The sequence below is a fragment of the Anomalospiza imberbis genome, chromosome 5 (genome assembly GCF_031753505.1).
Source record: "Anomalospiza imberbis isolate Cuckoo-Finch-1a 21T00152 chromosome 5, ASM3175350v1, whole genome shotgun sequence".
Classification (NCBI taxonomy): Eukaryota; Metazoa; Chordata; class Aves; order Passeriformes; family Viduidae; genus Anomalospiza; species Anomalospiza imberbis.
Genome location: NC_089685.1, coordinates 53146167 through 53157793, shown reverse-complemented (window position 1 = coordinate 53157793; position 11627 = coordinate 53146167). Strand labels below are relative to the sequence as shown.

General features: G+C 49.7%; 1 protein-coding gene across 2 annotated transcripts; it reads left to right on the top strand.

Moving 5' to 3' along the window:
* Positions 1–247: 247 nt before the first annotated feature.
* On the top strand, positions 248–11492 carry DENND11 (DENN domain containing 11). Of its 2 annotated transcripts, none has more exons than XR_010999317.1 (9): positions 248–650; positions 5929–6028; positions 7093–7251; positions 7934–8087; positions 8328–8466; positions 8930–9061; positions 9251–9401; positions 9600–9664; positions 10768–10830. XR_010999317.1 is itself a non-coding variant. In XM_068190834.1 (9 exons), the coding sequence occupies exons 1-9, from the start codon at positions 410–412 to the stop codon at positions 10961–10963; spliced, it is 1341 nt and encodes a 446-aa protein (XP_068046935.1). In that variant the 5' UTR covers positions 248–409; the 3' UTR covers positions 10964–11492. The 2 variants fall into 2 exon arrangements, 1 of the variants encoding a protein (XP_068046935.1); XM_068190834.1 differs by having other exon boundaries at positions 9596–9664; positions 10768–11492.
* The last annotated feature ends 135 nt before the right edge of the window (positions 11493–11627 follow it).

Genomic DNA, 11627 nt, shown 5'->3' with positions numbered 1-11627 from the left:
GGAAGCAGCTGCTCGGCATTGCTGTCACAGCCGGGGGGGACGGAAGGCGGGCAGCTGGCTCTGCCCAGCGCCAGGAGGTGAAGCACGGGCAGGCGGACTGTCCCCAGCCCTCCGTGCCCCTCCAGGAGCCGGCACCGGAGAGCTCCGAGCCGGGATCTCCGCCGGCTGCCCCGGGCGGCTCCGGCCCCAGCCCCGCCCCGCCGGTGACACCTCCGTGCTCCCGCCCCTCGCTTCCCGCCCCCCGCCGGTGCGGCGCGGGGGGTGCGGCTCCGCTCGGCTCCGCTCGGCTCGGCTCCGCTCGGCTCATCTCGGCTCGGCTCATCGCTGCCCCGCTCGGCCCGGTTCATCTCTGCTCGGCCCGGCTCGGCTCATCTCTGCTCGGCTCGGCTCCGCTCGGCCCGGCCCGGCCATGGTGGAGCGCTCGGACGAGGCGCCGCTGCTGTTCTGGGCCGAGGGCCCCGCCGTGTCGGCGCCGCCGCCCGCGGCCGAGCCGGGCAGCAGCGGCAGCGGCGGGCGGCGGCTCGGCGGCGGCTGGAGCGCGGCTCCGTGGGACGGCGAGGGGCCGGCGGAGGTGGCGGGGCTGCCGCGGGCCGAGGCGGAGGAGGACCAGATCGTGGCCGTCTTCGTGGTCACCTTCGACCCCCGCACGGGTGAGCGGCGCCGGGAGCGGGCGGGCCGGGGCGCAGGGGCCGGGCCTGGGGCTCCCGGTGCCGCTGGAGTAAGATGGATGCGGCCGGGACTGGGCTTCCCCTGGGGACCGCTCCCCCCGCATCCCGCCTCCCAGGGACCGCTCCTCCCGCCGCGCTGGGGCAGCGCGGCCGGAGCCAGAGCTGAGCGGCCGGCGGGAGCCGGGCTGCCCTCTGCCCCCACGGGGGACCGCGGCTCCACCGCACGGCTGCCGGTGTCGGGACCGGGGGCCGTGGGCATTTGCCGAAAGCGGAGCACAAGGGGGATTGCTTTTGGTCTCCATCCTGCCGAGAAGAAGTTCTGGCGGGAGGAAGGCGCCGCGTCTGGTGCCGCTCCGAGGAGAGGGATGGGTCTATCTCCACGGCACGGGGAGTTTGTGGGCGGCGCTGGGGCATCCCCTGTGCCCCGCACAGATTTAGGCCGAGCCTCTGCCCAGCGCTGCCTGGAGGGCACCAACCTGTTAGCAGCATCTTGAGAGCATCCTTCTGTCTCCGTGGAGTGGCGCAGACCTGCCTGCAGCTATCGGTGATGGATGGCGTTTGTGGCAGGCGTAAATCCGGCAGGCTCGCAGGGCATGATCACCAGCAGCAGCGGCAGCTCAGCTGCGTATTTCTTGGTGACCAGTGTATTTAGAGGCTGGCCTCTGATGGGATCTCTGGGACTCAGTGCTTTGAAGGAGTGCTGCGATCCAGGAGGGCAGAGGAGAGGGGCAAGGGAATATATTTTCCACTTCTCACTGCCATGTCCATCTCTGTCAGTGCTGTTGGACTCTGCTGTTGTATCACTACTGATAGAGGTTATTAATTTCAAACCTGTAAATCAGCATTTCAGAAAATGTCTTAACTTTGTTTTCCTAGTCCCGCTGCTCCGACCGACCGTATCCACCAAACAGGATGTCAGGACACAGATAGGAAGTTAGCACCTGCTTTGCACCTGTGAACACAGGTACTGCTGTGCAGAGGGGTCTGATGTCCTGAGACACGTTGTTGGGTCTTTTGGCTGCTAGGCACCAACCTGGGGTTCAAAGGCAAGAGAGATATTCAGGAGTCCATTTGCATCCAGATGTGAGACTGAGCTCCTCTTTCTTCTCTAGACAGGCACTGCCTTAGCAAATCCATGGCAGAAGTACAAGAGACAGGAAAGAGGTCTGTAAAGCACAGTGAGGTTGGTTCTTCAGTGGGAGGGGAAAGTACCTGACATCCTGCTCACAAGAGGGCCTTGGTAGTGAAGACTGAATGCCAGTCTTGAACTGAAAATCCTAAGGAAGTAGAGAACAGGACATAGCTGCTGGTGTGATGTGGTGTCAGCAATGCCCACTGTCAGACATCATGGCCGCTGTGTCCCAAAACACCCAAGGATTTTGAGAAGTTACCCTTTCATACTGCACCAGAGAGAAGTGTCTTCAGTCTAGAGGTCATTCGTTCATAAAAATCTGAAATAAGATTGGATGTCATCTTTCCAGCAGGAGATGGAAAATGGAGGTGTTTCTCCTAAGTATCCAAAACATGAAAGAGTCTGGGTGACTGCAGCAACAGCAGGTTGTCTTTCGATCTGACAGCATATGCCTTCTATGAAATGGTGAGATTTTCTTGAGAGTTGGCAGAAAGCTGAGCTTTCTCAGGAGTTTTTCTGAACCAGCTGTTGCTTTGAATGAAGTCCAGGGAAAGTTGGGCAACAGCTCTTCTCACATCTGATGTGCAGTTAATGCTGGGTGTCATCAGCCTTGGAGTCGTCTGTCAAGTCCAGGAGGATTCAGCCTCCTGCTGCTACCCAGCATGGATGATAGGACTGTGAGCAATACACAAGCAAATGTCAGCTTTACAGCTGGGAAGCAAAGTGCCCTGTGGAGGGTGTGGACTTGGAAAAACATAATGAAGTTACAGTGGTGTGAATTTGCTAAGGTCAAAGAGAGAGAGTACAGGAATTACTGGTCAACCACATCAGATAGTGTGAAGGACTTCTTTAATGTTTGTAAGGGTATCTGGTCCTTGTGTATGACTTAAAGGAAATCATCCAGTTAGTGTCTGAGCTGCTTGATCCTGCCCAGGAAAAGCATGGCAGACCTCCTTTGGCAGCTTGCTGAGGCATAGGAACAGCTGAATTTCTGGTGGTGGCTGTGCAGGTGGTTATGCCAGGTAGTGTCTGCCCAACTACAGGCAAGTAGGTGGGCAAGAGAGGTTTTGCTGTAGAAGCATGAAGTGACCATGCTAATAAAGAACATAACAATTTCCCTCCAAAATTTAGAAGGGCTTGAAGCAGAAGAGCTTAGTGCACACAGTTGCATGTGATGAGTTTCCAAAGGTAGGTTATGGGGTTGCCAGGTCACTGTTACAGTTCCAGTGTCCCTGTGACTGTCAACACTTGGTGCTGTCCTCACGTGCAGCATGGTGAACCTTGTGGCACTTGAGAAGGAGCTCTCTTCACTGCTGTTGTGGGGCAGCTGATGGCAGTCACCTTTGTGGATGTCCCACACAGTCTGTTAGCTTAAAGGTCTGTGAGTAATGGAGAAAGACAAGGAAGGAAGAGAGGGCAGTAATGTGTTTTGCACCAGGGAACATGCAAATATTCTGTTTTTCTGTCCCACGATTATTCTGTGCAGGAAACGGAGCAAGTGTGACGTTTAGGTTACACTTTATGCTTCTCCTGTCCTGGCACAACATGGTAGCATTCATTGCACAGTAGGGGACCCTAAAGGCCTCAGGAAACATCTAATAGTGAGGAGTGACAGGTGATGACCCCCAAATGCTGGTGCCAGTATCTTCTTTGTGAAGATGTGAAAATCCAGTGGAAAGAAATACAAGGGGAAAAGGAATAACTTTGCAATCTAGAAAATGAGTGCTGGCTCAGACCTGACCTGAAGGTGGGAGATAGTTTCCAGGAGATCAGATCTGCACTAGAAAATCACTAGTCTGCTCTCTAATGCTGGGTGACTCTCACTTGGAAAGTTTCCTGTGTGCATGGGAGCTGCTTTCTCCATGGGGAAGGGCAGTGCTTCCTGTTTTTCTACAACATTGTTCCCTCCTCCCTCTTCTGGTTTCTCGGGCAGACTGGCAGTCATATTACATCTGGGTGAAGTCTCTCCTTTGTTTGCTGTCCTGTTTCGCCAGACTGACTTTCCTACTTTTTAATCTCCGCGTTTGTTCTCCGACTGCCACGTCACCCGTGTGTTCATAGGGCAAGGTGGCATGAGGAACAGCCAGGAGCACAGGTGCAGGTTGCTCCTGAGAGATCCCAGAAGAAAAAAATAGCTATGTGATAAGTGAGCTGGTTTTGAGGTCACAAGCAGGGTAAAGATCTGTTTTGAGGCATCCTTTCCTTATTGCTGCTACGGAACAGGCACTGTTTGAGCAATGTCCACTTTAACACCTCTGCAGTGGATGTGACACCTGACAGTGTTTGTGACTAAACTGAGCAAAGCCCATCTTCCTTTGCCCTTGATGGCACTCTCACCTATCGGTCTGTGAATCTACAGGTTATGACCAATAAGGGATGCTCTGTGGGGCAAGGCTTAAAAGCACATCTGGCTTTAACCACAATTTCCTGGTTATGAGGTGACAGTCTCAAGAGCTGACTTCCTCACGCTTTCAAGGAAGGTTCTTGCGCCTTTAAAAAGCAAACCAAACAGGCTCACGCAAGCCCCAAACAACAAAAGCCACCATCTATATATAATCTGCGAGCCCTCCAGGGGAGCGCGCGGGCTGCTGTGGTCTCACTGGCTCTCTCTGCCAGCCTTTCCCACGCCTCAGAGGCCGAGGCGCTGCACAGCAGAGCTCTGTGCTTCCGCGTGGGACTGCCCAGGGCTGTGCTCGGGGTCACGAGGCTGCTGGGCTCCCCGGCCAGCCCGGCTCTGCGGGAGAGGTCTGCCTGGGCATTGCAAGCGGGCAGTTGGATGTACAGCTTCTCCTGTTGCCATGCCTCACGCTGTTGGGTTTTTTGAAGTCCTTGCCAGGTGGGGCTGGGGGAGGTCTACTGAATACAGCATCTATGTGAGAAGAAAAATAGCCTATTTAAATGTCACTAGCTAAGCCCTATTCCTGTGCAGGCATGTACTTGTGCAGTATGAGTAATGAGACAAAAGACAGGCTTCAGAAATGAGGCCTCAGATTAAAATATCTCCAAGAGTCGAGGCTGAGTGTAAGGCTCCTCCAAATGTACACCGTCCATGCAAGCACAGCTGGAATGCCCACCCCAAAGGCAGGGAAAGGAGTGAATCAGTAGGAAGCACCTTTGTGCTGTACCTGCCATTACATCATCATGAAGAATTTTGGTTTGTTTGCCTTGTTTTTAAAAACTAAGCTACATGATGTCAAATGCTGTGGGCAGACTGACAGAGAACAGAAACTCAGTGGGTGAATTTGGAGCACATCTCAGTGCCGTGGGAATGTCCAGGTGAGCAGGTTGGGCTCTGAAGTGCTGGCATGGGAAAGTGTGAGAAGTGACCCCTTTTTTGGTCCATGTTAACTTGTTGGACTTCATTTGCTTTAGGGACATCTTGTGACTTCTCTGATATCATCTGTTCCAGGATCAGGCTCCTCAGGTGGCCTTTTCCCCTGAACAACTGCGTGCTTTCTGGCTGGGTTGGCAGGTGACAGATGTTTGCTGATCTTGATCTAGCTTGTAATTTATGTACTTTTTTGTTGGTTATTCTAGCATGCACAAACACATTGCAGTACTTGGATCACCTCAGCCTCCATATAAAGCTTCAGCTAACTCCTCCTATCCTAAAGAAAATAGGGGAGATTTCAGGGAAGAAGTGATGACTTGGATGATGGTTCAGGGGTTTCTGTTTGACCAGGCCTGCCAAGCACAGGCAAAGAACAATATTGGTGGTGGCGTGAGCTATCCCAGAAACTCATCTTAAAGAGCAACAGCCTGTCCTTTGGTTCTTTCTTATGGGATGGATGCTTGTGTAGACCAAAGCTTATCCACCATCAGGTAAAATTGTAGCTGCTCGGTAATCAAGCTTATCAAGGATAAATTAACAAAATAGCACTAGCTTCAGAAGTGGCCCCAAATGTCCTGCAGTGTCTGTGTGTTGTACTACAACAAGTAACACTTGCAAGAAACGTGTAGTTATATGCCATGTACTGTCTGTGACAATTTAGGAGTTCAGGAGCTGTTTTAGGGCACTGTTACAGCTGTCCCAGGGTTAGAAAAGCAACAGCTTGCTGTTGATGATGTATGCATTTTAGAAACGGGTACTGTATTCAAGCTTACCCAATTGAATTTGCTTCTCTGCAGGCAACATGGTGGAATGGTGTTTACCCCAGGATATAGATTTGGAAGGTGTGGAATTCAAATCCATGGCAAGCGGGTCCCACAAAATCCAGTCAGATTTCATGTGAGTACATCTGAGCTATATTACTTCTTCCTTTTTTAGTTGTGCATCTATACCACCAGCTCTTAATTCAGGACATGCAAGAAAAATACCTTCTAGGAAGCTATGGTCCCGCAGAAGCCTGCTTGCTAAACTGTTTCTACGTGTGCCAAAGATACTTTTCAGACACTTTCAGTATGGTATTAAGTACCAGCTAGCTGCAGGGATCCACTGTGTGACTGCTTTGTCTGTGGAGGCCAACTGGGGCAGGCCAGCTTCTCGCTGGTGTGCAAATTTCACAGTGTGTACTGGGCAAATGATCTGCACTGCCACCATTGAGACTGCGAGCAGAGGTCTAGGGTGAAGGACAAGGATTGGCAGAACTGAAATGGGAAGGATTTTGCAGGAACAGGACTTAGAAAAATGTTCGTAACTCTGCCAGGGCTTTTGGTTCCTTTAAATGTTGTTATAAACAGGTCTTGCTCATTTTCTTTTTTGCTAGCTCCTTCAGTGGAAACACATAAGAGAGGAATTTTCTGCATTCTGCTAACCCGATGTTGCAATGCAGCAATGTTTTGCAATGAACTGCAGTGTCACAATTCCTTTTGGTCAGGAGTAACAGTTACTTTCTTAAAGGCATGTGAACTGAACTCTTGCAGTCTGATGATCAGAGTGTGCTTCAATGTGCTGGCACCCAAAATATGACCAGGTAGCTGTACTGTACTCAGAACTGCATTCACTGCAGGCTTCTTCCTTGAAGGAAGGACTCTGCTCTGACTGAATCATCCATTCTGTTGGTCTTCCTTCTAAGTTATTTATTTGCATTCCTTACTGGCCTGTGATGTGGCTGGTAGGGGCTGTAGTGGGAACTCCTGGGAACTCTTGCCTTAAATATTTTGTCTTGCTACTGAGAAGTCTGGGGCACCCAAGGCCTGTCCTCAGCCCTTCAGTTAGCAGGGTGGGATTTCAGGGAGTTCCTTACAGAAGAAAATATGTTCCCAAATCAGTAGTTTTAGCCCTCAGTTACCTTTCTTTCTTCTTCTTTCCTCTTTTTAAAGTTAACCCTTCTGTCAAACCTTTGTCTCCAGTTATTTCCGGAAAGGGCTCTGTTTTGGCCTGGCCTGCTTTGCCAACATGCCTGTGGAGAGTGAGTTAGAGCGTGGTGCCCGCATGAAGTCCGTGGGCATCCTCTCCCCTTCCTACACGCTGCTGTATAGGTACATGCACTTCCTGGAGAACCAGGTCAGGTAAGTTCCCTTGGGAATGAGCCTGGCCATTCCCCACCTGGGAAAGGTAATGTTCTTTCTATGGAGAGCAGTTTCAGGCAAGTGAGAATTCAGTAACAATGCTCTGCTGGGATTTCCTTGACTGGCTATTTCTCCAGAAAGTATAACAGGTTCACAGTGTAAAGGAGACAAGGAACTGAATAGCAGCAGTCTGTTCCTTCCTAAGAGGCCAGTCAAATGCTACCCAAACCCTGGTTATTGTAGGCAGACATAAGTGTCACAGCGAGAGTTGAGAGAACAAGAAGTTCCCCTTTTTGCCTTCTGAAAACCATTTTATTAGGGCCTTACAGAAGGCTTCTAATTGTGTAATGGTGATCCTGGCTAGCTGTGTGCTTCAGTTGTGTTGAGTGGATCTAGCAGCAAAAATGCTGATGGCAGAAAACTGCTCCTACCTGAGTGTATTTAAAACAGGACCAATGCTCTGTACACCCCAGCTCGCCACCTGTGTCAATCCTGTGTGTGTTCTCTGGCTGCACTGAGAGCTGGTAGTCCTGATGTTTCTTTTGCCCTCCTGGATGAGTCTATGCAACTGAGGCACCCAGGATCCCTTTTAGCTGGGAGAGCAGATGTTTGCTGGGGGCAAGGCACTAAACGAATATTCTGGAGATACTACAGATCTCCTCTTTCTTCCTTTCTTTTCCAGACACCAGCTGGAAATGCCAGGGCACTACTCCCATCTAGAGGCATTCTATGACGACAAGAAAGGAGTTCTCCCTGATAGCAAGGGCGCCGCCAGCTCTCAGCAACCTGTCCACTGGCTGCCTTCCATCCACAGATACATGTACCCAGAGATGAAGGTGAGGCAGGTGCCTGAGGCCTGCAGGAATGGGCAGAGGTCTGCTGCTCCTTGCTGGTGCCTCCTACTCTTTTATGTAAGCAGTCACTCCCACGCTTTGTAGGCTGCTTTAGATAAGATTTTGTTACTTGGACTGTTGCAAGCTGTGTGCTGGTCTTGCTCCCACATTTAGACTTAGCATCTGTGCATGTGTCCCTGTTTCACCTCTGAGCTGTTTTCTTCCCTTTCGCTCCACCTGCAGATCACACACCCTGCTGGCTGTATGTCTCAGTTCATCAAATTCTTCGGTGAGCAGATCCTCGTCCTCTGGAAGTTTGCCCTGCTGCGCAAGCGCATACTGATATTTTCACCACCCCCAGTTGGAGTTGTCTGCTATAGAGGTATGTTTCCAGGGACACTGCAGAGCTCTGATCTAGCAGGCTGAAGCATTGCAGAAATGCCTGCGAATACTGAGGCGACAGACGTCATGCACATCTTCAAAATCCATTGTGACCATGCCTCGTGAAGATACCGCTCAGTCTGCATTTACACGTTTCCTACCAAATGCTTTTCTTCAGGCCTTGTAAGGACACATCTGGCACTGTCAAACTAATTTCTTGTCAGCACAGGGCAATAAGAGCATTGACTGATTTGTGGATTCTAGAATGTGGTATTCCTATGGGAGAAGTGATTATTTCCTGTGCAAAACAGGATGTCATCACTTGAGAAGTTCTGGTGTTCAAGGGCATTTCATAGCTCTGACCATTGTTTTCATAGAGGCCTGTGGGAGAACTGGCAATTGGGGTTCAGAGTGCCCTTGAGGGAAACCAAAAACATCTCAGGATGTACTTCTCTTGTCCACAGTATATTGCTGCTGTTGCCTTGCAAATGTTTCTCTGCCTGGTCTTGGAGGAACTGTCCCAGAGTCCAAACCATTCTTCTATGTGAATGTGGCAGACATAGAAATGCTGGAGACAGAAGTATCATACGTGGCCTGTAAGTATGATGGATTAGGCGTGATGTTTTTAGCTTCAGGCTGCAAAATGTCTTGAGACACCAGACTGAGGAATAGAACTGATGAGAAATAGGTTGTGCATGGAATGACTAACTATGCAAGCAGGAGAGAAGAGTTGGGCTGCTGGGAAAGCAACACGCTGCTCTGAAAATCTGCTCTGGTTTTGGCAGGTACAACAGAAAAGATCTTTGAGCAGAAACGGGATCTCTATGATGTCTATGTGGACAACCAGAATGTGAAGACGCATCACGAACATCTGCAACCACTCCTGAAAATTAACAATGCTGACAAGGAGAAGTATCGACGGCTCAATGACCAAAGGTAATCACAGACATCTGGGTGCTCCTGATAGGAGATGTGGAATAAAGAGGACACTGCTCCTTTCTACTTTTCCTCCTTGTAGTATTTTCAAAATATCCCACTGGTTCAGCTCATCTCTTGAAGATTCTAGTCGTCCTGTAAAGATTTGAGGTTCACAGTAGATATGTGCAATTAACCTGTCTCCCTTCTCTCAGGCAGATGTTAATGTATTCTCAAGAAGTGGGTGAGGATTGCAGCTCCTGTGAAGAGGACCTTTTCATCTTGTGAGTGGCTACCTCTAATACTTAGTTGGACACGGCTAGTTTTAGGGAGCCTCTTGCACCGATTTTGTGTTGCATTGTTTGGCACATTATGAAACAGCATGTTTGACATAATTCCATAGTTAGCTTTCTTCCTCTAGGGTTCCAAAAACAGACTGGCTCTTCCTCTTCAGATCATCTTCCTTTCATTTTGAGAAGCCAAAATATAGTATCCACTAGGGTCGCTAATGTGTCAGGAGGGAGACGTGAATTTTAAAAACACAATCAGAGATGTAAGAATGCCCTCGCAAATATAAGCACTATAGGATTTTTCTTGCCAGAAAGTCTTCTTCTTTGGCTCTGAAAAGGACAATGTTCATGGGAAGCAGGCACAGCATCCATGATGGGGGTTGGTACAGTGTGGAGATCTGACCTGTATGTGAAGGATTGGCTCACTGATATGGCTGACTTCATACCTGGCAAACAGAGGAACCAGAACTGGGTGTAGAGTGGGAGGTACAGAATTAGATAAAAACCACATGTCTACTACCTCTGCAGCCCTTCACTGCCTGTTGCTATTCACACTGCAGCAGGTGAGAAGTAATAGGATGAAACTGTGTGAAGGGCTGTCGGGGCAGAGCTCTGATTGTTGAGCTTCACAGGTGTAGCCAGAGCTCTTTCTGAATAGCTTTGCGTGTTTCTAGGAAAGCAGCAGGTAAGAAGGAGCTCTCACTGGTGTGTTCTACACCAGTAATGGAGAATTTATTTACCCACTGGCTTATCAGATGGGTGACAACACTGTTTCCTCCTTTACATTACGGGAGCTGTAGGTGTGATGTACCTGCTTGGTGACCACAGAACACACTTTAGCTGATAACATGGCTTCTTCTGAGGGAAACACCACCCACAGACGGGAGCACCACTGTCAATTAAAAGTTATTGCTTTATCTTGGTGTATTCTGGGTCACCCCTAGAGAGAATGGAAAAGTACTACAGTGCCACCTAACAAGGTGGGATCTCTGGCTAAAGGGGGTTAAATGCAGTTCTGGGGCTCTGCTGCCTGTTTGCTAAATACACTGTCTTTCTGGAGGTCCAATGCAATTGCTTTTGCTGACTTTACCCTGTAGGTTTTTCATGGAGCAGAACAACCGCATATTCCAGACGCTGATGGAGGTGTCAGCCAGCCAGGACAAGACACTGACAGCTGACCATGCACGAGGCATGGGCCTGGATCCCCAAGGGGATCGAAGTTTCCTTATGGACCTCCTGGAAGTGTATGGCATTGATGTTATGCTAGTCATTGACAACCCCTGCTGCACTTAAACCAAGGGCAAGAGAGATGGGGAGCAAAGATCACTTTTTAAAGACTACCGGACATTGCTTAGGAGGATCACTGGAACTCACCACAGCCACAGTTATTTAATAACTTTATATGGAGAGTATTTATAATTTTAAAACAAAATGTGATTTTATTTTCTCACACTCAACTTCCCAGTGAGTACCTGCCTCTAAGGTTCCTTTTGGGTTTGTCTCCCTTTCCCTTCCATTTGTGGTTTTTTTTGTTTTGTCTAGCTAGGACCAGTGCACCTTTGCACCAAACCTCACTGTTGCCAGTGATAGCTAGGTTTTGGCCTAGCCTGGATACCTGAGCCCTGAAGACTTCAGGAAAGCACTTTGTTTGATGACAACCAATGTGAAATGCTATAGCTGAGCTTTCAGACTTGGCTGGAAAATCCTCCTATCTACTACCCCTTCCACTTGGGGACTGAAGAGGGCTTCAGCACAAGTTGTTAATGGCCCAATCTCGTAAATAGCTCCCACCAAATTTATTGGTGGGGACAGTTAAACCAATGGTAAGAACCAGGACTCCTTTAAACACTCCTCACCCAACTTTAAGGGGAATTGGAGTCAAGCCACCCTTCCTTGTAAACGGCAGAAGCAAGTTTGGGATTGGGGATGCTACAGGATCCTTTGCTTACAGGACTTT